The 26,704-nt window shown below is 38.8% G+C and overlaps 2 protein-coding genes across 2 annotated transcripts in view; both read right to left on the bottom strand.

Moving 5' to 3' along the window:
* LOC103370350 (phosphatidylinositol transfer protein beta isoform-like) overlaps positions 1 to 13,181 on the bottom strand; it is a 28,488-nt gene extending 15,307 nt beyond the window's left edge. Inside the window, exons 1-5 of the mRNA XM_008299377.1 lie at positions 13,141 to 13,181; positions 5,545 to 5,575; positions 4,167 to 4,312; positions 574 to 665; positions 333 to 340 (exon numbers count right to left, since the gene is read on the bottom strand). Of these exons, the coding sequence (XP_008297599.1) occupies positions 333 to 340; positions 574 to 665; positions 4,167 to 4,312; positions 5,545 to 5,575; positions 13,141 to 13,160 (297 nt within the window). The 5' untranslated portion in view covers positions 13,161 to 13,181. The remainder of the gene's footprint in view (positions 1 to 332; positions 341 to 573; positions 666 to 4,166; positions 4,313 to 5,544; positions 5,576 to 13,140) is intronic.
* Positions 13,182 to 15,580: 2,399 nt separating this feature from the next.
* The window catches only part of LOC103370349 (tetratricopeptide repeat protein 28-like), an 86,479-nt gene continuing 75,355 nt past the window's right edge, over positions 15,581 to 26,704 (bottom strand). The window contains exons 26-33 of the mRNA XM_008299376.1: positions 24,944 to 25,021; positions 24,690 to 24,849; positions 23,497 to 23,573; positions 20,945 to 20,968; positions 20,543 to 20,672; positions 19,619 to 19,726; positions 18,900 to 19,539; positions 15,581 to 17,389 (exon numbers count right to left, since the gene is read on the bottom strand). Coding sequence (XP_008297598.1) covers positions 16,291 to 17,389; positions 18,900 to 19,539; positions 19,619 to 19,726; positions 20,543 to 20,672; positions 20,945 to 20,968; positions 23,497 to 23,573; positions 24,690 to 24,849; positions 24,944 to 25,021 — 2,316 coding nt within the window. The 3' untranslated portion in view covers positions 15,581 to 16,290. The remainder of the gene's footprint in view (positions 17,390 to 18,899; positions 19,540 to 19,618; positions 19,727 to 20,542; positions 20,673 to 20,944; positions 20,969 to 23,496; positions 23,574 to 24,689; positions 24,850 to 24,943; positions 25,022 to 26,704) is intronic.

Here is a 26,704-nt window from a genome sequence, read left to right as displayed (position 1 = left end):
AAGAAAAGAAATCAAAAAATATATTTACATTTAAGAAGCTGAAATAAATATATATATTCTCTATTAAAACCCCCATCAAATCACTCAATGGTATGAAAATAGTTGTCGATTAATTTAACAGACATCACAAACACATCAATGATTAATCCAGGTGTGATAGTCATTCTCTATATACTGTGTGTTAGCCCTGTGATTGACTGGCAACCGATGTCAGCTGTGATAGACTTCAGACTGCACAATCATCAAGCACAAGCAGGTATAGCTAATGAATGAATGAACCATTTGGTGTAATGTGGTCTTAAAACAAACAAAAAAACAAAAAAACAACTCACCGTCACAACTGTAGAGAATGAAGGTAAAAGAGAGGGAGGAGAAGAACAAGGAGAAAGAAAAAGACAAAATCAGTATCAAACATCAATCACTGAAAACGATCAAAGTACATATAAAATTTGATGTCACTGCATCCATAAAATGCTAATTTAAGTGATTCCAGGACTGCATGTAATTAAATCATTCACATTTATCAAATCACAACAGCTCGATGTAATAAATGGACATGAAGCATGAACTTACTGGTGCGACAGTACGGGTAGGCGTTCCAAGCCTTTTCGTGAAAAACTAACGCTCCCTCTGGTGCAATCATCTTCACATATCCCGGGACTTTACTGCAATGAGAATTTAAAAAAAAAAAAAAAAAAGAAAAGAAAAAAAGAAAAAAAAAACATCAACATCTGAAGCAGAGGATATCTTTAAAATCTAAGATAAGCCACTTTGTCTCGTCTGGAAAAAGACTAAAGCTTAACATTTAAATATCTTATCAATTCTATGATTCTACTTGCAATGGATTCTGTTGTTGGTGCCACATATACTGGCTTAAACTCTTACACCTACAGACGTGGACAAGATTGTTGGCACCCCTTGGTTAATGAAAGAAAAACCCACAATGGTCACAGAAATAACTTGAATCTGACCAAAGTAATAATAAATAAAAATTCTATGAAATTTAACCAATGAAAATCAGACATTGCTTTTGAACCGTGGTTCAACAGAATTATTTTAAAAAATAAACTCATGAAACAGGCTTTGACACAAATAATGGTACCCTCAACTTTATATTTTGTTGCGCAACCTTTTGAGGCAATCACTGCAATCAAACGATTTCTGTAACTGTCAATGAGACTTGTGCACCTCTCAGCAGGTGTTTTGGCCCACTCCTCATGAGCAGACTGCTCCAGTTGTCTCAGGTTTGAAGAGTGCCTTCTCCAGACGGCATGTTTCAGCTCCTTCTACAGATGTTCAATAGGATTTAGATCAGGGCTCATAGAAGGCCACTTCAGAATAGTCCAGTGTTTTCCTCTGAGCCATTCTTGGGTATTTTTAACTGTGTGTTTTGGGTCATTATCCTGTTGCAAGACCCATGACCTGTGACTGAGACCAAGCTTTCTGACACTGGGCAGCACATTTCTCTCTAGAATACCTTGATAGTCTTTGAGATTTCATTGCACCCTGCACAGACTGAAGACACCCTGTGCCAGATGCAGCAAAGCAGCCCCAGAACATAACAGAGCCTCTTCCATGTTTCACAGTAGGGACAGTGTTCTTTTCTTGATATGCTTCATTTTTGCTTCTGTGAACATAGAGCTGATGTGCCTTGCCAAAAAGTTCCAGTTTTGTCTCGTCTGTCCAGAGGACATTCTCCCAGAAGCTTTGTGGCTTGTCAACATGCACTTTGGCAAATTCCAGTCTGGCTTTTTATGATTTGTTTTCAACAATGGTGTCCTCCTTGGTCGTCTCCCATGAAGTCCACTTTGGCTCAAACACCGACTGATTGTGTGATCTGACACTGATGTACCTTGACCTTGGAGTTCACCTTTAATGTCTTTAGAGGTTGTTCTGGGCTCTTTTGATACCATTCGTATTATCCGTCTCTTCGTTTTGTCATCAATTTTCCTCCTGCGGCCACGTCCAGGGAGGTTGGCTACAGTCCCATGGATCTTACATTTCTGAATAATATGTGCAACTGGTCACCGGAACATCAAGCTGCTTGGAGATGGTCTTATAGCCTTTACCTTTAACATGCTTGTCTATAATTTTCTTTCTAATCTCCGGAGACAACTCTGTCCTTCGCTTCCTCTGGTCCATGTCTAGTGTGGTACACACCATGTCACCAAACAGCACAGTGACTACTTGTAACCCTATAAATATGCTGACTGATTGATTACAAGTTTGTAGACACCTGTGATGCTCATTAGAGGACACACCTTGATTGAACATGTCCCTATGGTCACATTATTTTCAGTCTTTTCTAGGGGTACCATCATTTTTGTCCAGGCCTGTTTCATGATTTTTATTTTTATTTTTTAAATTCTGTTAAACCACGGTTCAAAAGCAAAGTCTGATTTCCATTGCTAAATTTTCATTGAATTTTTATTTATTATTACTTTTGTCAGATTCAAGTTATTTTGGTGACCGTTGTGGGTTTTTCTTTCATTAACCGAGGAGTACCAACAATTTTGTCCACGTGTGTATATCCTGCAACATCAAAGGATCAGCAATACAATATACAAAAGGGGGACAAAATAAGTGGAAACGCCTGACATGAAAAAGGATGAGGGTTTGTCTTTAGAAAAGCTTGAGTTCAGTTGCACCACTACATTTTATATCCATATGCGCCAGAGAAATTTAACCTTTGACTACGATGAAAGTGTTTAAGAGATGAAGATGGAGGACTGTGTTCAACAGACAGTTTGTTCCTATGATGACGTTTAAGATCCAGTGACTGGTGACTGATGTATTCGGCAGTGTGCATGGAGACATGATCTTTAAATATGGACGACACCATGAGGAAGTGGTGTTTGTGCTGTGAGGTTAAAAAAAATGTTTGAATTGTTGTGAAACAGCCAGATTAAGCAGAGATTCTTATGAGGTTGCTGCCAAACACGGTGCACCATCAGATTTAAGAGTGCCTTACCTACTTAGGTTTGGGAGTGTGGGATAAAGAGAATAGGTGGCTTTTCACAGCAGGAACTTGGGCATGCATGAGGTGGTTTGATTGTTTACAGAAACAGCTCTACAATTGGACAATTCAGCCTTTCTGTTTTCATTGTGGTGTAACGTTTAGACCACAGTATTAACTCAGACTGCATCAAGATAACAAATGAATGGATGTGACTCAAGTTCTATGGGCACATAGGAAATAGAGCACTGGGAAGCCCGTTTGCCCATGTGGTGAATTTTACTTCTATGTAAGAGAAAAGAAGATTGCTACTTGACGAGGACATTGACAGGGCAAAAAAAATGGCACTTGTTTTTATTTAACCAATCAGTATTGAGACTCACATGGCAGCTGTGAAAGTGGCTCTACATGGGTGAACTAGAGATGTTAATAATTAATGATTAATCAATTAATTGCCGATAATAACTTCATCATCTTTAAATATATGACCGGATAAAAATATATTGTAGATTAGTTGTAGTACCTGCTTGTGTCACCAGATGAAGTCTCTTCATGTTTAATACTGGCACGCTCACACAGACTACAGACAGTCACATGTCAGCAAGCAGAGCACATTGTGGGGGTTCAGCTAACAAAGGGCCACCATGACAAAGACTTCCATGATGCTTAATGACCTTTTGGCCAGACAAGGAGAAGAGGACTTGGGATCTACTTGAACAGCAACCCTTTAACCCTGTAACACGTGTGACTAAGATGCTTTCATGGCTGCATGTCCATTGATAAAAACAGCAATATCAGCAAATGGAGTAACGTTCACTGTACTCATTCATAACGATGTGTTTGGACATAAGGGGTTGCATCACTTTCTAACTCTGGATGCTTGAATGGCATGAGACGAGGCAACTAGTCACACTAGTTACAATAGATGATTGACAGGTAGGTTCTCTTTAATATGAGACTAATACAGAAAACACCCCCCTACAACGAACACTGACTGCATCTGCCTGGACAAACGCTTCACTCATAGCCTGTCTGCTCCTCGATTCCAAACTTGACCAATGCACTGGTTCATTTGGAAGCTTTTGCTTAAATTACAAAATCAGTTCACAAAAAAAAAAGGTGTTTCTGAAAACTTTTAAGGTAAGAAATAAGCCATGCAGCTGCTGAATCTGTCTTCACTTTTTGAAGCAAATTTATTGCACAGACTTGCCTCTTTAGATGGTATATTTTATGTGTGTATTGTCCCTTCTCCCCATCCTTCTCATAGGGCTCGTTCTTCAGCACCTCAATGCCTTCTCCTCCTCCTGTCTCATTCTTGCTGGCCTCAGCCACAGAGTACAGCTGCCCTACTTGATACTGTAAAAAAATGGAACAGAAACAGAAGACACAGAGTGAATAGGCAGCCTTAACTACACTGACACATTCTCAGATTAATTGCAAGAAAAGGCAAAGGCCAAGCAAGTCCCTGAAGGATGTGCAGGTGCCTCAAGGATGCAGTGCCACTAACAGCCACTAGATGCAACACAGAAATTTAACAAAAAAAACTTTGACACACACACACACGCACACACAGACAGGTACACACCTAATGATCTGAAAGAGGTAGGAGGTAGGAGCCTCAGCCTCTCAACTATGGTGATTTTTTTGCTTATTTGTCCTAGTATTTAGCTGAATATTTCTGAATGCATTATTATCCTCAGGGCCATTTAATTCTTTAATGTTGTCTTATTTTACCTCCAGTTCTCCTTGTTTGATGCATTGCTTTAACTTAAAAATTGTTGTTTGTCGTCATTCTTACCCCTTATTTGTGTGCACATTTTTGATTTTTTTCTTACTCTGTTATATTGTAAATGAGGCTTCCCTATAAAAAAGCGTTTTGAGTATAAATGAAGGTATATTTAAGTTGAAGATTATACATTCACAGCCAAGCTTGCATTGAGATGTACTTTTGAACTAAAAGGCTTCAAAATATCCTTTTCTCAACCTGTGGATAACCTCACAAAATTATTGAATGAGGAAGAAGAATTGTAGCTAATTGGTAAAATAAACCTATTCCTTTTGTTGGGACGTGTTGGTCTATAGAAATGACATTTGATATATTTAAATGATGTTGCTCCTTATAACACTATTGTGAAGAGATACAAAAAGTAGGAACACCTCTGGTTGTGTGTATTCTTGTTAAAACTGACTCTGCTAACTGCATTCCATTGTGTTTTTCCACGAGCAGAGAAGGCTGTGAACTTGGACCAATGTACCGTGTTACTGGACATCACAAAGGGCCTGGGCTCAAATAAAACCGAAACAAACAGTACTTTATTTTTAAGACTAAATAGACACTTGTGCAAAGAAAAATGTGATTGCTGTTATTACGACAAGCAGTTTTCAGTTTAAAAACAAGCCCACAGCCCAGCCTAGTCCTTTTCCCTGGGACCACCAACACCAGTCTGTCACAGTAACACCAGTGAACTGTAACAAAGGCTGTTACATCTTACATCTCCAGATTAAAACCTGAGTAGATGAGCGTTTTGTGTGAATTGAAATAGTTGCTCATGTAATATTAAAGAGGATATGGAGGTAACAATACTCACCTCTTCCACAGAGACTGGCAACACTACACGGCTGAGGGGGCAAACAAGGGAGAGGTGGGGCAGGGGATGGAGAGAGAAACAAATAAGTTGAACACTGTCAGAAAAACAGACTATACATGTTTAAATGTTTCACACAAGGAAGCTGGTCAGAAGCCTAAATACCCCGCTGATTACACATGGTCAATTGATTGGTTAATATGCTCTCATTCAATGAAATTCTCAATGCTTAGACAATCCTTTGTGTATGTTTTCTAAAGACAGAAGTGCTACATCAACAGCCTTCAAAGATGAATCCATAATTTTTGGTGGCAGTAGGAAGAGACTACCTGTGAACACCCCCACATTATCATAATTTTAAAGGGCCCAACCTGATGGAAGCTGCTAGGTCTAGCTTATTTAACGTTTACTGAACGTCTACCAAGAGTCAGCTCCAAACTAACAGCCACCATGCCAAAGCAGTCAGTGACATGGCTGCCCTTCGTTCAAACTGATGGACGACAAGTTGAGTGTAAACTTTGCAAACAGCAGTTTGTATATCACAGCTCAACAACCAACACAGTAGATCATCTATAAACAGCAGGTTAGCTTGTCTGTGTTATAGTCCTTAATAGTTCATGGCCTGGGATCACCAGTTGATATAGTTCTATTTTCAGAAATCATATGAATAAGGACAGGTGCACACTGGCCAGCTATCAAACTGTTGTTATCGTTTAAATCTAAAATAACTGGGCTCAAATGATTAAATATGCTGTAAATACCAGCCTTCAGTGTAGATTTGGAATTCATGTGGGCTAATAAGGGTAGCTGCTAAAGTACACTCAGTGTCAATCAGTGTTTCCCAAAACCCAAGATGACAAATGTCTTGTTTTATTTACAACCAAAAGGTATTTAGCTGGCTGTCACAGAAGAGTAAAGATATCAGGAAATTGAAAAAGCTAGTATAGAAGAATTTTGACTTAAAAAAAAATAATAAAAAAATGAAACTGCTGACAGTTGACATGTCTGCAGCATACTGTGGCTGATTTAGTTGTTTTTTTTTTTTTTACACACAAGATGTTGTTTTTTTCCCCCTCCCTGCAGCCAGTCAATTGGTTGAAAGTATGGTAGGTATGCAGGTTTTCAGGCCACCAATATGCTTGTATACTATTACATAATTCCAATTAATGCAATGAAAATAGAGTCACAGAGTCAGCGAGATCAGCAGTATAACCAGGACTCCATTATGTACAGCTTGACTATGGAATGACAGGACTGCCTGAACAGACACACAAGTAAAAAGGGAGTTTCTTGTCCTGGGGTTTCCTGTCGTCTCAGGCAGCACCTCTTCCTCCTCTCCAAATTCATACCAACCCTCCACTAAGACTGGCAGATACTACACCCCACCCTGAACCTAAAAACACACTGACTGACTGACTGCTGGAGACGGTACACAGGCTGACAATATGCAGTCAGTTAAGGGCAGAAAGTCCTTAAGCATCTACCCAAACAACTTAAAGCTATTATGTGACATGTATTTAGCCAAGAGAATAAAGATTGTAACAGAGAATATGTCAAATTTGACAATGACATCTACTTTTAAGGATGGTTGTGTAAGAATTTCTAACAAATGCAGCTAATCAAAAAAGCATTTTAGTTGAGCGAAAGCAAGAGTTGAAAGAAAATAATTGGCACATAATCAATGCTGAAAATAGATGCAGCGACAAAAAGTCCTGAACATCTACACCTCACAGTTCACACGCACCAATTTTATAGTCAGGAATAGACTTTAACAATCATACAGACATAACCTGCATGCCACGTAAAATCACAACATCTACATAACATGCCAAAATATACACAATTTTCAACCCAATTTTGACAATCGTGTAACCACAGGAACAATGTTGAACAACTGTAAACACAAAGGCAGAGTGTGTTGTGTGCGGCTTTGGCTCACACTAGTGTGCACTGCAGCTTTTGTAACAGAGAGAAATCAACATTGCAGGTCTGACTAAATGCACAAAAGCATCCACAACAGAGATTTTGAAGCAGAGCAGGCAAGCACAGGAACTATGTTACACCAGCATGATTTTAATCTGGTGCTGGGAAGAGCTGAGAGCTTTCACTTTTGAGTCAAGTTTGTACATCTCTTAATTTCCCTGAACAGCATATGTTGGCACAACATGAGAACGTAATCAGTAAAACCACCAGTAATACACTAGTTTCTATTTTTTTCCTGTGACAATCAATATTGTTTTCTGTGTAAGTATATTCAGGGTTTTTCCTGGCTCAGCCTTTCGGGGGTGACTCTGATTGTCTGCTTAAAGAAAGACTCTTATTCAACAAATCAATGGACTTTATATTATTCTTGTCCTACAGACAAGAATGTTCATTATTTTATTCAAATGAAAACCCAATTCTATCTTAGTCGTAGGCATCAAATATTTCTTTACGCAGGCAAAACCCTGATATCTCAAATAAATTGTAGCATCAATTTCACTGTACTGTGTAAAAAGGGAAGGATAATTAATCAAACTATTTGTGTTTTGCATCTATATAATAAACACAAATTTGAATCTAAAATACAAAAGGTCTGCGATATGCCTCAAACCCACAACTAATGAGATTACATAAAAAACTGTTGTGCTGTCTTCAGGTGACAATTGATTGATTATTTACAATTAAGAAATCACTCTTGTTGTGCTGGGAAAATGGCCAAAGTCAATTGTTTAATCATTCCTTCAGAGAAGACATGCATAGCTTGTCACTGGCCAGATCACAGTGGCTGCGATTTGCTTTGGAGGTTGTTGCCCTGATGTGATCTCAAACAATGTCCTGCTCACAGCTGATGAACTGACTGGTTACACATCACGAGTAAAAGCCAATCAACACTGAAAGATAAATGTTGAAAGCTTCTCTTTTAATGAGACATACATAAATGAAGGCATTTAATGACATTGTGAGTTGGAGGTTTTGTTATTATACATTTTTGGTGAATGGATTGGTCTTGCTAAATGTATATAGGTCAACTTCTAATTTGCATCATATATTCAAACTGTGTTTACACTTACTAACACTCATTCTGAATACTAATAACAGCAGAGAGAAGGTCTGCATTGGAAAACACTTGCTGGGATTAAAATGGGCCAAACTCTGGCAATTTTAATCTTTTAGCAGTCACAGTTCAAGTGTAGTTCAGGTAACCTGCAGGTATGTAACCTCCAGTCCACACAGCACATGTACTACTATAATGCTATAAAACACACAAAGAGCTGGCAGCTTTCAGAAAAATCCTAATTATAAGTAGTTTAATTACCTTCTCTTTGATCAGACATTACAAAACCAGCTATAGCTGCAATAATTATTCAATTAACCAATTAGTAGTAGTCTTAACAAGGGCTGAAAGATTAGGAGATTCCACAAATCAATTAATCAGTGCAATCAGCAAAGGCTGCAACATGGAAATTGTGCAGCGTGTCTGACCCTTACAAATTCATGCCATCCTTCTTGTGTGAGTCAAGCTTTTGATGGCATCTAATGTGGCAACGCTCCACCACATGTTTTAAATGTACAACAAACAGAATAAAGAACTAATATTATATTTAATATATTGTAATTAAAATCAAAATATAAACATACACTTATTCCAGCTTCCTAAATGCGATGATAGGAAGTTAAAACAATAAAAAAAGTACAAGAAGTCATTTAAGGCTATAGGAAACAAGTATTCACAATTCTGTTACAATTCATAGACCAAACAACTATTCAGTAAAGTAATTCATAGATTAACTGATAAAATAATCCACAGCTACAGCTCTAAATTGCATCAAAAACTAGCAGAGTCACCACGTGATTACAAATGTTCCATTATTTGTTGACCCAATGGACCTAAATGCATACATTAAGGTCCATTAGGTCAACAAGTCATGGAACATCTGTAACATTTTGCACAGCATTTCTCTGTCAATCATGAACAAAACTGTATTTCACAAGAGTGATAACAGCTCTCCTCAACATTATTATGTAAGCTGTCAATTTTACAGTACAGGTCAGTTCGGATGGGTTCCTGGTCAAATTGTGCTTTAGTGAATTTGATTTGGTGTTGAATGGGTGGCACATGTCTACTACTTATAAACACTGTATAAAATGCACTGAACAGGCTAGAAATTACGACAAAGTTTAATCTGGCAGTAAACAAAAACATGCCACAGTACTCCACAGCTCTTTATAGAGTTCTCTTGTGTAGAGGATGAGACAGTGTGAACATCATTTGTGCACATAACAGACAAAATGATACTGAGGCATCACTGATAACAGAACCACAACCATCACCATCGACATTTGACCGAGCGAAGACACTTGGACAATTTGTCTCTATTTTGGGTACGAGTTTGTTCTAAAGTTCATTGACCTTTGTTTAAAAATGTGCTGTTTTCTGTCCACAACCCACAGGTATTCAGTTTACTGACACAGTGGAGGAAAGAAACCAGAAAATATACTAATTTAACAAGCTAGAATCAGAGAATTTACCTTTAAAAAAGAAAAAAAAAAAGTTACTCAGCCTAGTTATTCAATTTTAAAAATAGTTGGTGATTAATTTACTTTGCTGGAACATGTGTGGACCAGATTTGATAGACATGTCAGTTTGCTAACTGACTGTATTTTTTAGCAAGACAGCAAATATTTAGTTCTTTGTTGGTTTGAGAGCAGTACAAGAGCAAGCTATAGACCACTGCAGCCAAAAACTAAAATTAGCATGCATGATTTTATATTTCCTGGACAATGATTTATCTTATATTTTATGTCTGGTTTTTCTACATTCATTTTACAACTGTCTCTCATGTCATTCATTGAAACACTGAGTACACACTAAGTAACTGTGTTGTAACGCATTATTCAAATAAGTTTATTATTATTGCTGTTGTTATTAATATTACAAAGGTGAGGGAAAAACAGAAAAGATGCCAAAATTTATTCGTCAAAGCTCATTAAATGTAATGATTTTCTGTTGGTCTCTGTCATATGTGATAGTAAATTAAATATCTTGAATCAACATTTTTTTTTGGCTTTAGGTGCTCCAAGTTCTGCAAATTTTTTTAATTTCATAATCAAAACAATTAATCAACACTAAAAATAGGTATTCATTAAATTAGCTGCAGCCCTCGTGTGAAAATAAGTACACCTTAGATAAAAATCAATCATGTAGTATTCAGGAGACTCTGTCTGCTGTGACTGAGGTAAGCGCCAGTGACTAATTTACACAATCGAAAAACCAAGCAGTAGGTTAAACCAGGATAGTTTAACATCCTACAGCTTTAACAGATAGAGGTTGGTGGATCGATTCTAAAAGTATTAATATTACTGATACGAAGTTGTTCTGAGTATATTGTCAATGCAATCAATACCAAAAAATGCTTTGATCATCTCAGATCCAAGACTGTAACTAATGCGTTTTTTCAGTATCACTATTTTACTGCTGATTATTTTTTGTCAGTCTAGTGACAAATGGGTTCAGCTCTATTTAGATCAAATAAGGTGCTCTCTTCTTAGTACACTAATTAATATCTACATCTCTGCTGCTGTTGTGTGCACGTCTGATGTGATCGCTTCTTTAGTTCAAACTAGGTCTACAACTAATGATTATTTTCGCTGATGATTAATTTGTTCTTGATAAATCAATTAGATGTTTGGTCTATAAAATGTCAGAACTTTATGAAAAATGTCAGTGTGTCCCAGTGCCCAAGATGATATTGTCAAATGTCTTCTTAGTCAATAATGAAAAGACATTCAGTGTAGAGGAGTGCATAAGAAGTAGCAATCAGTTAATAATAAATAATTACATAGTTGACAGCTAATCAAGTCTACAACTGTCATGATTAGCTGTCATAATCACTGATGTTGTCAATGAAAAGTCAGTGCCATTTTTAACTGACAGGTTTTTTTTGTTTGATTGTTTTGTTGTCGTTTTAAAATGATTTCATTTCATTATAGCAAATGTTTTTCTTGAGTATCACTGCATAATTACTATGTCATGACCTTTCAGGCTCCAGCCATCATTCAGCTGCAGTCTACAGTTTTAGACAATAGCGGCTGCAGCAGAGTCTGACTCTGGTCAGTGTAAAAGTTTCCAAAGACCCAAAGCTTTGAAAGTATGACAGTACTTCAAATTACCAAAGAACAAAAAGGTGGTTTCTACACTGTGCAGAGTTTCAATGGCATACCACAGCAGCATGGTACAATACACAAGCACGCCTATTGACTTAAATAGCAAGCCCTCTTTTCAATTTATTATTTCTCGTGTTGCTGTTTCCAGTTTGACACTGTACATGTAAGCATTTGTTTACATTTCATATTGTGCTGTATTATACAATGACATAAAGTTTATTACAAAAAATAACTTGAATTAAATAGTTGTTTTGCTATTTGATTGCAGTGTAATTAATCAACAAAAAACAGCCATTAGTGCCAGCCCTCACTCACTTGATTAGTCCTGCAGCTGTATTATCAACACGTGATTAAAATTAGTAAAAGGAAAAATGCCTCATGTTTGGTTGCAATTGAAATATATCGAGAAGTACCACGTTTATAATGGGTTTATTTTAGCAACTGTGATATGTTTTTCTCTCCCTTCTAAGATAGTACATTGCTTGATTTTCACAATAGTATAGATATTGGTGTTGATGATCCTTGATCTTGTATTACCTAGTATTAAATTCTGTGTTATCGCCCACTCCTAACAACAGGTACCGTTATATGTAGCTCATACAGGCTAGCCACACAGCAACGCTAATTTTACTAAGAATACAATCAATAAAATGACCACTGCACGGTCCCAAGAAAAGCGATCTTTGTGCAGCCTAATGATAAATTACATTAACTAAGCAATATTACTGTTATGTTGGTATTAGCCGCCCAGTTAAAGAGCTAACTCTGTAAAGCTAGCGCCAACAAAGTACCAGTGAGGTAGTTATGTCCCCCAAGCTAAACCGCGACATTATATGTGTTAAATCCTGCCGAACTATGTGTCATCGCTACGTCTGCTTTGACTATAAGCAATAGCTTAGCTGTTAGATGTGCGCTTTACAGATGAACTCGGTTGTCAGGGAATTGTCATGCTAGCAGCTAGCCGGCTAACTTAGCCAGCTAGCATTAATGGTAAATCCGACGGAGAGGGAACCTTAATCTGTCACTCACGGGACTAAAGCTTAACATTACGGCACTTAACAGATATAACACCCTGCTCACTGGTTAACTGGCGATATATGCAACCACTAAAGTCATGTTAAGTAACTGAACGTGGTTGTGTGTAACCAGCGCAGTATTTTTATGTAACTCGTTTTCATTAAGAAGCTAATTATCCCCTTCGCTGCTACAACTCAGAAGCTAACGTTAGCTCCCACTAGCAACGCCTAAAAAAGACCGGTGCGTCCCGTTATCCACGTCCTGATCCACCCCGCTTAAAGCTGCCTTTTTGCCGGCTGCGGTGTCGTGAAATTTAGCGAACGACAGCAAGAAACGACACATATACGTTTACTCCTCGCTAATACGCCCCGGGACAGATGGAAATTCCCCAGTAAATGCGCCAAAAGACATTTTTTAAAAACACTTCAGACTCACTATTCCTTGATGAGCACCATCTTCGTCACCCGGGTTGCGGCTGCGCACTGGGAGTCGACACCAGAGAGAATTATCAACAAGTTGGTTCCGCCCTCGAGGTTAAATCTGATTGGCTGAAACATCCACACCATTCAAGTGTCATTTACTGTATTAAACGTGTACTAAAATCCCCATAACAGGATGCTTAGTGTATCAATTACGTATTGTATTCCCAGCAACAGTAGGTTTACTGAATTATCCATGTACTGTATTCACTGTAGCAGTATGTTTACTGAATTAGCCATGTATTATATTCACCATAACAGTATATTTACTGTGAGAAACATGCATTGTGTTCACTTGAACAGTAGGTGTACTGTATTATTCATTTGCTGTATTCAATAAAACAGTATGCTGCCTATAGTAACCATGTACTATACTCACTATAACAGCATGTTCATTGTATCAACCATGTACTATATTCACTGCATGTTTAGAGTTTGTTTCATAACCAAGACTAGAATGAAAAGCAGATCTACCGATATTGACATTGGTGAAAAGGAACCGTGTATTTTAAACAGCAAACTAAGGACTTATCTTTTTGGTCTGGGTTTAACTGAGTTCACTTCATTTATCTCCATTCAAACTTGTCTCCTTGTTTCTATATTTTAGCTTGGCTTCTTGGCTTTCTATTATTGTGTTATTTCTTTACTGATTATAGGTTTTTTTTCCTTTCAATTTTGTTGGGTTGAGCACTTTGATTGGCATCTTATCTACAGAAGTGGTACCCAACAGCAACTGCAGGAACGGCACTTATAGGATAATTAAAGCTAGCTGGCCAGAGCTTGATCAAATTAATTTAGTCATTTTTTCTAGTTTTCTGAAATTTGAAAACTCTTTTTTCCTGCTCCAGAACCTTAAGAACTGACTCTATTGTACCACATAAATGACACAAAAATGTATGAACACACCAGTAAAAGCAGTCCTGCTAAAAACGAATTAGGCTATTACGAAAGCACCAGTATCTAGTAATTTTTTATTCTGGTGGAATTTGCATAGTTTCTTGTGGTTGGGCATGTTTGAATCGTATATGTTTACAGCTTCATTTAAGGGATCTACAAGCTGCACAGTAGTATATAAAATAAGTAATAATAACAATGCCTTTATTTGGGGTAACATCACCATGATATGCATTTGCTTCAATCGTTATATTCATTAATATATAAATCATTATTATTACCAATGTCAACTGCATTTGGAGTACTGTTACTTTTGGTGGCCTTTGGATGCAAATGCTTGTATATTTTTAATTAACACAGTTTCTGAATAGTGGACTTTTACTTTTAACAGAGTATTTCTTTATTGTGGTATTGTCACTTTTACTTAAGTAAAAGCACTGTATGCTGCTTCCTCAACAGTGCAGCAGTATGCTATTACAGTATGTCTTAGTGATAATAAAATACAAGCTGTACATTTGTTACAATAAATAATCATTGTCAATGCAGAATTTTGAATGTAAACTGAAATAGTTAAGGGATTTACATCTGTGTTTATGAGATTTAGAAAGTAAAGCTAAATATAAAGACACTGTCGCTTATTTTGACTGTAATCCTCCCATTTCAAGAGAAATGGTTGATTGCAGTTTGGCAAATTCTACACATACAAGTGCAAATTTTCTAAAGTAAAATAAGCATATTTCTGAGTTATGTTTTTAAACTACTGTGCCTGAACCCATGGAAATCATGTTCTTATATAGATTGTGGCTATAATTACCACAACTAAATTAGAAGTAGTAAATTACAGCTAATTACATTAATGAGCAACAGAATAGTGCCCTGAAGTTCAAATAAATAATGAAAATATTTACACAGAACCCATAAAAGCACAATTTTGATAAAAGCTGTCAAGAGACATCAAGTCCCTAAAGAGAATATTAACATTGTGCATAGAGGGGATTAAAAGAGCACAATTACCTATAATAGCTGTCATCATAAAATCACTATAAATATGTACTGTACTCTACCATTGCATTAAAATTACAGCAATGGTAGAGGAACTATTTATTACCACACTATAAAAATACTCAACTAGTGAAAGTCCTACTACAAAAAGGCCCAAGTAAATATATTACCAACAAAATGTCACGACTGTATTGAGGTGTAGCTAATTTAAAGTGTTTGTGCTATTAGGTAGTTAAGTCTACAAACTAAAGATCAATCTAAAAACTAACTACACTTGTTAATAAAAGTGTACCAGAATAAAAGTATAATATTTTCCCCTGAAACACTGAGTAATACATGTATAAGGTAGCAGAAACCCATTTTGTTAAGTTTTTGGAAGGACTGAGATAAACATTATAACTGCTGATATCTAATTTAAGATGTACTATTTTGTGGTTATTAGAAATAAAAACAGTGACTGAAGAATCCTTAGCATTTTTATGTCATTAAAGGAAGGCAAGGAAAAAGGAATATTTTTATTTTTCAACTCCTTGAGAATTGAGAATTTTCCGAATAGTAGTCTATCAGAACTGCAAAATTGTACATTATAAAGGTAATGAAACACTCAACAGCAAGAAGTACCATGCTGACACTCACACTTGAAATCTGCATAAAAAATCTCAAAAGGTTTTCTTTACTTTTTCCTTTGTTTTAATCGTCTTTATAAAATGTGTAATAATGCCTGGAAAACACAGTTTACTTAACAAAATAAATGACAACAATAACCATTGGTAACAATAATTACACAATAAATCAATTCAGGTCGGCTTACACAAACATAGCGAGCGTTCAGGTTGACATAAAAGGTTCATTCAGTCAACTGACTGTAAGTCAAAACATTTCTTTTCAGTGTACACAGAGGCATCGAGACACATGCTCTCTAGTCGATCATAAAAACACAATTAAAGCCAGAGACTCGACATTTATCTCAGTTATTTTGTCCTTCCAGCTCTATCCAGAAGAAGGCACAGTCATCACATTCAAAGCATTTACATCCCTTCACAAAAATGTGTAAAATCAGTATGAAACGGTACTTTTTTAATTCTTGACTTCAGCCGAGGTTGCTGAAGTTGTATTTTTCTGAAAACGGACAGTCATTGTACACACACAGAAAATGAGCCAGAGGATTGGTCGACTGGCTCCTGGGTCAGCAGGGCAAACATCCAAACTCTCAACATTTAGAAGATGGGAAAAAGTGTCCAGGTGAGAGAAACTTGTAGCCGTTCCCAGAAGGAAGTCTGATGCCTCCTTTAGAGTTCGTGGGAAGACTAGCAGATGGAGGCGGAGGCGGTTTACCCTCCAGTTTTTGGTGACCATTTGGTCTGTCAACAGTGTTGTGATTCTCAGGATCCTCTGCGTTTTTCCTGACAGATTCGTGTCTAGGTGAGAGATTCAGCAAACCCAAAACATCTTTCTGAACTGTACTCATTTTTTTATTCCCGCCTCGGAGTAAGCTGGCCGGGCAGGGCCCCTCATGTTTCTGACTGGCGTTGGCCCAGAATGTCTTTAAGCTGTGCATTGCCTGGACTTTGTTTTCCTGTTTCGTCTGATTCAGCTCGGGGGTGTTTGCAGGACTAGAGGAGGCTGAGATGGATCCGGTGGAGGAATAGGAAAGGGCTGGCGATGGGGCGCTGTCAGCAGGAGAACGTGAAGGCGAGATGTGGGCGGTGTAAGGCAAGCTAGGGTGTTTCAGTTTGAGCTGCACACCTGGAGAAGCCCCAGAGAGAGGTGAACTCTGCTCCTTCACCGACAGAGAAGGAGAGGAATGAGCTGGGCTGTTGTAGCCTGAGCTGATTTTCTGCAGCGATGAGGACCGGGATGGAGGTTTGGGCCGAGTTGGGGGAGGTGTTGAGATGGAAGTGGAGAGGGATGGCGGATGACTAGAAAGAGGAGAGGAACATGCCTTCAGACTGGCCCTGCTGGGTGGTCGACTGAATGCGCTGGTCTCAGAGGGCTGAAACCCTCGAGCTCCACCAGTGGGGGTCAGAGTTGGGGTTGTGGGGGTTGACAGAGATTGCTGTCTGGCCTCTCCTCTTCCCTCAGCTCCCCGCAGAGTCTTGCCTCTAATGTTTGCTTTCTGCAGGCTCTCCACAGCTTGCATGTGGCTCTGGGTCTCCTCCAGGATCTTCTGGGCCAGTTCTTGGGGATCCATTTGTCCAGCAGGTCCCGTCCTCTCCTCCTGGGATTTCACTGTGCTGTCCGTCTCAGTGCTCGATTGGTCCGACTCAGAGCTGCTCACCTTGCCCTTCCCTGTCCGCTGAGGAGATGAGCTGGAAAATAAAAAGACATAAAGAGTTACATCAAGGAAATACGTGTCTGTCACTGTTACGTTTCCACTTGATAAATGAGGAAAAACAAAAGCTGAAAAAACCCTTCTCATCTTCTTGAGCAAAGATACACCCATCCAACCTTACCAAAACGAAAGGACATAATGGTGTTCCACAGTTCCTTGTGGTCGCAATATTCACAATGTCGCTCCATCAAAGCAGACGCATGTCAACAACATCTGCCATCGCATGATTATGTAGCCTAGTGTAAACACAGTCAGGCTGAGGAAAGATCTTCCTCAAGTGTGTTCAAATCTATGTTGATGATACTGTGATTTTTAGCAGTGCACGACTGAAAAAACAAGATCCAAACTGACCACTACAGTGAGAAAGGTGTCAGGTTGGCTCGCTAATTCATGCTTGAACTCTAAGCAGTTTCTGGGTGTTCTTTGCTCCTGTCATATTTTCAATCACTGTGGGTTCATTTTTCACTGCAATATAAAGCACAACCATGGCTAGAAGTAGAAAGAACTCAGAAATGTCTTCTGTATGACAGTATGACAGTTAAAATTACTTGTAATAATTTCTCTGATTAGCTATTTTATAAACATTGAAAAACTTGGAATCATGTGGAATATATCTCCAAGTAACCACAAGTGTGTCTCTACATACAATGAATATTTAATTATTAACATTTTGTCTGTCTTCTATTGATCCAGTATGTTTTATTGTTCTCTCATTCTCTCTTGTTGTTTCCTCTCCGTTCTGTGGAAACACTGCCTGCAGTTCATCAGAGCTCAGTCAGTCATGGCTTCTTAGTTGTATCGGTTTATTTTTGGCAACTTTTTAAGTCATCTCTACTAAAATGTTTTTGATGGAATATCACATTTTAAGGTTAGATAAAAGGGATAACAAAAGGGCTGCAAGGTGACTCAGTGGTTAGCACTGTTGCCCCACAGCAAGAAGGTTGCCGGTTCGCTTCCCGGTGAGGACACCCAGGATCTTTCTGCGTGGAGTTTGCATGTTCTCCCCGTGCAGTGTGTTTTGTCTCCGGGTTCTCCAGCTTCCTCCCACAAGGTCCAAAAACATGTTGAGGTTAATTGGTGATTCTAAATTGTCCGTAGGTGTGAATGTGAGTGTGCTTGGTGTAGCCCTGTGATAGACTGGTGACCTGTCCAGGGTGTCCCCTGCCTTCACCCTAAGTCAGCTGGGATAGGCTCCAGCCCCCCATGACCCTGGTGAGGATTAAGCGGTGTATAGATGATGGATGGATGGATGTCTAACAAAACCCCACGTCACACATGACTAGTTCAAGGACTGTTCGAAACTTAAACATCAGAAGGTTTTTTTCTGTATTGACAGTTCCTGGCTCTGATAAAAGGTGTAATGTTGGTCATTTTTTAAATAATAACATGTCTTGTAATGGTGCTGGCAGATTTTGAGGTTCAGAGGGTTTAGGCATAACTCATGTATTTTTGTTAATTGTAACTCCTTTTTTTCCTGACTGACTTACATTTCTGGCTTCATTTTGGGGCTGGTAGGAGCTGATGGTGGCAGCGGCGGAGCTTTGATGGGAGAAGTAGGTGTGCTGATGCTTCCCTTGGAAGAAACAGTAAGAGGATATCCGTGACTCCCAGCAGCTCCTCTCCCAGCGGCTCCTCTGCTGTGTCGGTGTCCTGCGGGCAGCGGCAGAGTGTCACACTCCCTCCCTCCTCGCCCCAACGGCTCGCTGCTGATGATGGAGTACCCCTCATACTCCTCGTCCTCTCCCTCTCCTGCCAATCCTCCTCCATGATTAGTCAGTCGGCCTCTCGACAAGCCACCTGACTGGCGCTGCGAGGTGTAGAGGCCGGCTCCTCCGCGAGCTCTGTCCGGCTCCTGCTGGTGTGAACGTTGGCTGATGATGTCGCTGCCAGCAGGCTCGGGTCGAGACAGAAAGCTGAGAGACGAGGCAAGGGAGCTGAGGCTGTAGACGGAGATGGCGTCGCAGGAGAGGTTGTCCGGGCAGACGGGGGGTAAGAAGGAGGGCTGAGGGGGATAGCAGCTGAAGGACAGGGGTAAGGAGTGTGGCTGGGAGGCTGACTGAGAGGAAGACAGAGACTCCAGGGAGGAGGAGCTGTCCATGCTCAGACGCTTGGGAAGCTCTGTGGAGTCTAAAGAAAGACGAGTATTAGAGGAATGTAGAAAAAGATTCAGTTTGAAAGAAAGTCAAAAGCTAGAAATAATTCTCACCAAACAGTGCAAGAAGAGACTGAAGGGCAAAATGCATGGTGCGTCTGCTGGCCTGTTTTCCTGTCTTCAGCACCACCTCCTCCTGACCGACTTCACAAAGATCGAAACCTGACAGAGACAGAGACCGTGGCAAAGTAAGTTTGTCTGTACAGCACAAAAAGAAAGAAAAACAGCAAATTTAAAGAACTGAAAAACAGATTAGAAAAATATAAAAGACTTAAATTTGAATTACCCACTTTATTATTATAGCTGCCCTTGACAAGGGGCAGTTATAGGGTAGTCAGTCTGTGTATCTGTCTGTGGCCAATCTCTTGCTTGAGGGCTACGGTCTAACAAGTTGGTATTTTACAAGTGAGCTAGGAACGGTTTCTCCTCGGAATGATTCGATTTTGGGATCAATCAGTGCAAAAATAACTCAGCTAGAGGTCAGAGGTCACTTTTTGAAAAATGCCGACTATATCCCTCTACTAAAGGTCCTCTAGTTATTTGCCTTATTTTCAAGTTTTAGATCTCAAATTATTTATAACAAAATGTTTTTAATGTATAATTAATTCATATATACCTGGCAAATTATCTTCCCTATAAAAGAAATTAGAATCTTTTTATATAGCTCTGTCTGTTTTGAAATAAGATTGGCTACATGGCTACTGAAGGTGAAATCATGAAAAATGATTTATCAAGGTAAAAGGGAATGGCTGGATGGGCAGTAATGCTTATGTTTTTCAAGATGTTCATACAGATTTGTCTCTGTGTGACATGCTGTTCTAGCTGTATTATGTCTTAGGACAATCCTTTCCTTCTTTTGTTTTTACAATTACGTATGTTCCCTTCATGCACTGTAATACCAGGAGTTGCCATCAATGTTGAAATCAATAAATGATAAAGCATAAAACAATGAAAGTGAAGCCTCTAATGATGACTCACCGAGTGCAGCCAGGAACTCGTGGCAGCCCGGGAGCCTCCAGAGCTGCACGCTTATTGACACTTGAATGGGAGCCAGCGGAAAGTCCTGCTCTTTGTCGCCCGACTGCAACTGCACCAGCACTTGGTGAAGCTTTTGAGAGAGAAGAAGAGTTAATGACTGGAGAGATGGCTGGGAAAGGAAAGAGAGGGCTGCTTTACTGCCTCTTAACTATGTTGTATATCAAAACTAAGATGAAAATAAAACCCACATCACCCGATTTTTTTTTTTGGATTCAGGAATTCTGATTAGGCTGATGCAGCACCCACATCTCAAAGATCTTTCAAATAAAGTGCGAGCTCTATTTACAGCAGCAGTGTGTCTGTGTGTGCCTGCAGTCGCAATTTTCATCATGAAACACTTACCATTCCCACCATGCTTTTAACCGCCTTTGTGAGGTGGGTATGTGAAAGGAAGAGACACAACTTTAGTTCTTTTTTTCTTATGTAAAGTTTGGGTTGGATTCACTGTACACTCAGCCATGCATGGAAGATGACTTGCTGAAGATGGCTGATGATACCGGATGGAGAGCTACAGCAAACAAACAGTGATGCAACCGGCTGCCTCTCACTAATATATAAGTCGATGAGGAATGAATAGTGGTGTTCTTATGATAATGCTCCTCTACCTGCTGCATGAATGACCTGTCTGACAGCTCGTTAGGAGCAAGAAATAGATGGAGAACATGTCATGACTATGTCAGACGCACACCAGGATAAAAGCAACAACAACACATGCAGAACGTTGGCATGAGTCAGTGGTGGAAAGAAACTAAGTATATTTACTCAAGTACTGCAATAGAGCACACTTACAGTATCACCTTACAGTAATCAGATTACTTCTAAGGTGAACAGTAGGTATCTGCTTTGATGTAAATATGAAAAACTAACAGTTTAGCTTTACTGTGTTAAAAGCACAGGCCTCACAGTAGAAAGTCAGTGCAACAAAAGTCAGTCCACATTTCATTACTAATATTCAGATCTTTTATTTTTTCATTACTTTTTTCCTTCATTTTTCATGACAGACACAATCCTCCTCAGCACAGAGGACACCAAATTTGAGGTGAAATGTCATTCTTCAGAGGCTCTTCTTTTTAGTTGCTTTTTGCTGAAGGGATTGTGTTGATCTACCTTTCTCAATGACCCTTAAGAAAAACTTTTAAAAAATTCCCTTTGTCCTTCTAGAGAAACTCTTGTGTGATCTTGTGCTTTGGCTGGTTATCATGCTGGAATAATCCTTTTCTTCAAAGTTTCTGCAGCGTGCGAGTTCTTATTACCCAAGTTCTTATTACCCAGTATGTTTGGGTAGCCACAGACATTCCTACTGTCATCTATAAGTGTCATCTCCAAAGCACCTTTTACACTCAAGCAGCACCATATCACCATGCCATCACCTCCACGTTTTACTATCAGGACTATGCATACTATGCAAGGACTTGCAGCAAGAAGGTTGCCGGTTCGCGTCCCAGTGAGAACACCTGGGATCTTTCTGCATGGAGTTTGCATGTTCTCCCAGTGCAGCGTGGGTTCTCTCTGTGTCCATGAACACGTTGAGGTTAATTGGTGATGCTAAAATTGTCCGTAGGTGTGAATGTGAATGTGCTTGGTTGTCTGTCTCTAAGTGTAGCCCTGTGATAGACTGGTGACCTGTCCAGGGTGTCCCCTCCCTTCACCCTGAGTCAGCTGGAATAGACTCAAGCCCTCCCGAGACCCTCGTGAGGATTAAGCAGTGCATAGATAATGGATGGATGGGTTTATCTGACCAAATAATGTGCTACCAGTGTTCATCACGCTTCTTTTCATGTTTGCAGTTTTGTGCCGAATGACACGCAAGGGTTTTTTTTCTTGGCCTCAATGTCAAGTCTGATGCAGCTGCCTGTCAGTTTTTTAAAGTTAGACTGTGAGACTAGTGCAATCTGTGTCATTTTAGAAGGACAATCACAGCAGCTCTGATTAGTGGTACTATGGTTTGTTCTGTACCTCTTGATAACTGCTGTAACTGTGTTTCCACTGGTTTTTAGTAGCTCACTGATCTTCATGTTACATTTGAGGAAGTTTCACAATCAGATTTTTCAATGATTTTTCGATGTGGAGCTCTGATGTAGACATGCAGATTGACACAGCCTACAGGTCCAAAAGTGAAAAAGTTCTGCTGTTCACAGCTCATTTTATAACCATGTTCAAGTGGTAATACTAATTGGACATCACAGATATACTCAGTTTAGTTTAGTAATCACAGGTGTATTCACTGTCGTTGCATTGAGTTTTGAGGGCCTGTCTTTTCAATAGTATACATTCTGAAGGAAAGTGGTTTTGAGTTTTTATACTCTACTGTTGAACTTAGAAATAATTCAGTTATTGAGAGGTGATACAACTCAAAATCATTTGACAATTGAGGGACTATTGCACATTATAATGTGTGATTGTGTGACTATGTGAAATTATTATATTTTTTCACTTCAGTTCTAATAATAATAACAATAATAATAACAATAATAATAATAATAATAATAGAGTGCTTTTCAAGATACTCAAAGATGCTTTACAAAGTAGGTAACAACAAAACAAAAATCATTTTAGTTCTATACTATCTATTGTAGCAAAAATTAAGTTGTGTGCAAGTTTGTTGTCCGTGTTCAGCGTCAGTATCGGTCTGTGTACTGAGGTGCAGAAACCAAGAATTTGACTTAACTGCACCTCAAACAGCTAAAACAGTAAAATGTTGCTTACAAATTAATCCAATAATGACACATATAATAGTACAATATATGAGCCACAGTGCATATTTTCTGAAAACTTCTGAGGCTTTTGTTGATAATACTTTTTTTTACATTGTCAAGTACTTTCACTTGAGTACAGTATCTGAGTACTTCTTCCACCACTGTCATGAACACCTGTACTGAACAACATGGCAGTACCTTATGGATGAGCTGCTCTCCGGCCTCAGATGCTGTGACCAGTTTACAGAGAGCCTGCAGAGCTGGAGGAGTCAGACCTGGAGGAGCACACAGGCATACTTAGACCTTAACAAAGCCGTTTAACCCTATTCAGGACTTTTGGGGTCTTTTGGACCCCAGGCTACTTGGTTTAGGTGACAGGTATTGTTTTTTTAATTTTTGAAGGTGTTTTTAAAAATACAAAAAAGGGACATTTGTCATGCATTTGGAACCAAAAATACGTCAACTTATCAGAAAATTTATTTAATGTAGTACAAAAGTCTATCGTTCTTGGGGTCCAACGGAAAGACCTTCTACGTATGGCAACATGAAAGTCCTGAATAGGGTTAATATCTTAACCGTGAACAACTAACGTGGTCAAGTGCCAGTTTTTTAAAGCTGATCCTTTAAAGGGCTTGCTTTTAACATGAGATCTACACTGTAAAAACTGTCCAATAAAGAAAATGTTAAAAATAAAGAAGAAAAAAGTGAAAATAATGACAACTGTATACCCTTCTATTTGCATATTATAGATCTGAATACCTCAAAACACTGTCATTTTATGGTTATGATGTGGACATTATGCACAGTTTTGGGCTGTTTTTGTACAGTTAACTTGTAAATGAATACTTCTTTCTGTGATGACACTACATATTATTGATAATTTAACAAAACATGGAAAATCTGTAAAATAACAGTAAAATAGTGTCACTTTTCAACTCTTAGTGTACATAACTTTCCATTCAAATAAAGTCAATTGCAAAATAATGTTATTTTTTTCTGCTAATTAAATGCCGTAAAAACAGTGTAATTTTTCTGTCAAACTGTAAAAGAACAAACAAATTACTATTTATGAAAATACACATTTTTGACATGGACATTATTTACAAGTTTGGGCTGGTTTTTTTTTTTTTACAGTTGTAAAATATAGTTTTCTGTGACTTTACTAGTTATTATCTGCAATTTAACTAAACATGGAAAATATGTAAAATAATAGTAAATAATAATAATAAATAAATCCAGTTAAAAATGCTTCTATAAGTGGAAACAAAAACACAATCTGAATTATTCTCTAGCAGATGTAACATATACACATTCAATAAGGACAAACAGGTTGTCATCTTATCAGTGTGACTGACGTGAGCAATGTTTGAATAATGGAACAGTTCTGTTACCGAGCAGCGACTGCAGAGTGGTGCTGCACTGTTGCAGCCGATCCCCGGGGTCCGACGTGGGGAAGAAAACTGCCGCGGGGAGTCCAGCACCGCTACCAGAGAAGTCCAACCGGAAACCCACAGCAGACAGGAGGGCCTGCCACCCGGGCACCCCGCCGACCTGACCCACAGGAGGGAAGATACGTGGACATGAGCGGAGAACACAAAGAGGCTGACATTTAAAGACAATGAGATGGAAACGTCAGCACACAGACCTTGTTCTCTACGCTCTGCTGCGATGTGTACATCGGGTTACACTGGCCACTCTGAATACGCTGCAGAGATTTCTCAACCTGTGGAAACAAAGTGGCACACTTCATGTTGATTCACCATCACGGCAGGATTTCCTCATGCGTAACAGATTATTTTACTATTACTATTTTGATAATAGTAATCAATAACCACAATGGTGCATTAGGACCAGTGTATGTAAAAATAAAAACATTATGGAGTCGAGGGAGGGGGGTGAAATTCTGAGGAGAAAATTCTAAAATTTTCATGATTCAAGAAATAAATTTACAACCTAAAACTCATACATTTATGACAAAAAAAAGAGAGAATATCCCAAGAGAACAATATTATTCCTAATAATGTAAGAAATTAAAGCCAATTACATAATAGTCATTATGTAAGAATTTGTTGTTGTTGATTAATTTGTGGTTGTTGTGGCACATGTTGTTGTCTGAGGTAGAGGTGGCTAGGATGAGGTGTTACAACAAAGTCGAGACGTGTGGTTCGACAACCAGAAACACTGCTTTTCCTAAAAAATGTTCTCATCTATTTGCTAATTTATTCTCAGAGAATATTTTTCTCATGACTTTTGGATTCTAATCAGAAACAAAACAAAAAAACAAAACAAACAAAAACATTATGTTGACAATGCAGATCCTCACCAACCAACCAAACAACATCAACCACAAAACCAGTCAGTGTTGGAGAACTATGATAAATGTCAATCCCATGCAAGATGTCAAACTTATTCAACACTGCAGAACAATGATGTAGAACAAATAATGCAAAAGAATTAACAACCAGTTCTTACACTTTAACTGGACTTTTTATTTCTTACATTAAAGATATAAGAATATGTTATATAAGAATCTGGTACATATAAGGAAAATGTGACGAGTATTCAGTTCACTACTGCCTGTGGTACACGATTTAAAAAAATCTTCTTCAGAGGACGAGTCTTAAATATTTCATTGTGCCATATTTTAAAAGTTGGAATGAAGCCTCAAATGAATTGAATCAGAGCTGCCATTCTATAGGATAATTACACGTTTTATTAACAAGGCCAAAATAACACTAAAGGGTTCAGACTCCTCCTCTGAGGACAGACCTGTAATGTAACCAGCTGTATTATTGGTGCCAGCAGTGGGGCTGTTTACAAGCTAGAATGAGCATCAGTTCAATGTTCAGATGTCAGAACACAGCTGGAGGTTTTTTTGTAGTTCCCAAATTGTTCGTCTTCACCTATGGAACTCCAAGCAGTTTCTGGGTGTTTTTTTTTTTCCTTTGCCCCTGTCACATTTTATCTCACTCTGGGCTCATTTCTCACTGCAATATAAAGTCCTGCACCTCTATGGGAACAGCACAGCCATGACTAGAAAGAGAGAGAACTCAGAAACGTCACTGGAGGCCAGAAGTGTGACCAATACTGGATTAAAAAGGATGACTCTCACTACCATGCGTATTTTACGACTTACATTTCTAATTTGGTTCTATACTTCTACCAGATGTACCAGAAAAGTTCCAGGACTGGTGTCACAAAACATATATTTCAAATCCAAACTACAAACTACACGTTTTCCCTACAGTAATCCCCCTGGAGTCTAATGCACTTCCCCAGCCTTCTCTGCCACGTCACCATGCACTCCTGGAAGGATTCTTCCAGGATCCTCTGCAGCTCTGTCATCACAGCCATCTTGATGTCGTCCACATCTTCAAAACGGGTCCCCTTGATGACCCCCTTGAGC

The sequence above is a fragment of the Stegastes partitus genome, unplaced genomic scaffold (genome assembly GCF_000690725.1).
Source record: "Stegastes partitus isolate 25-593 unplaced genomic scaffold, Stegastes_partitus-1.0.2 Scaffold1410, whole genome shotgun sequence".
Classification (NCBI taxonomy): domain Eukaryota; kingdom Metazoa; phylum Chordata; class Actinopteri; family Pomacentridae; genus Stegastes; species Stegastes partitus.
This window is presented reverse-complemented; position numbering and strand designations above follow the sequence as displayed.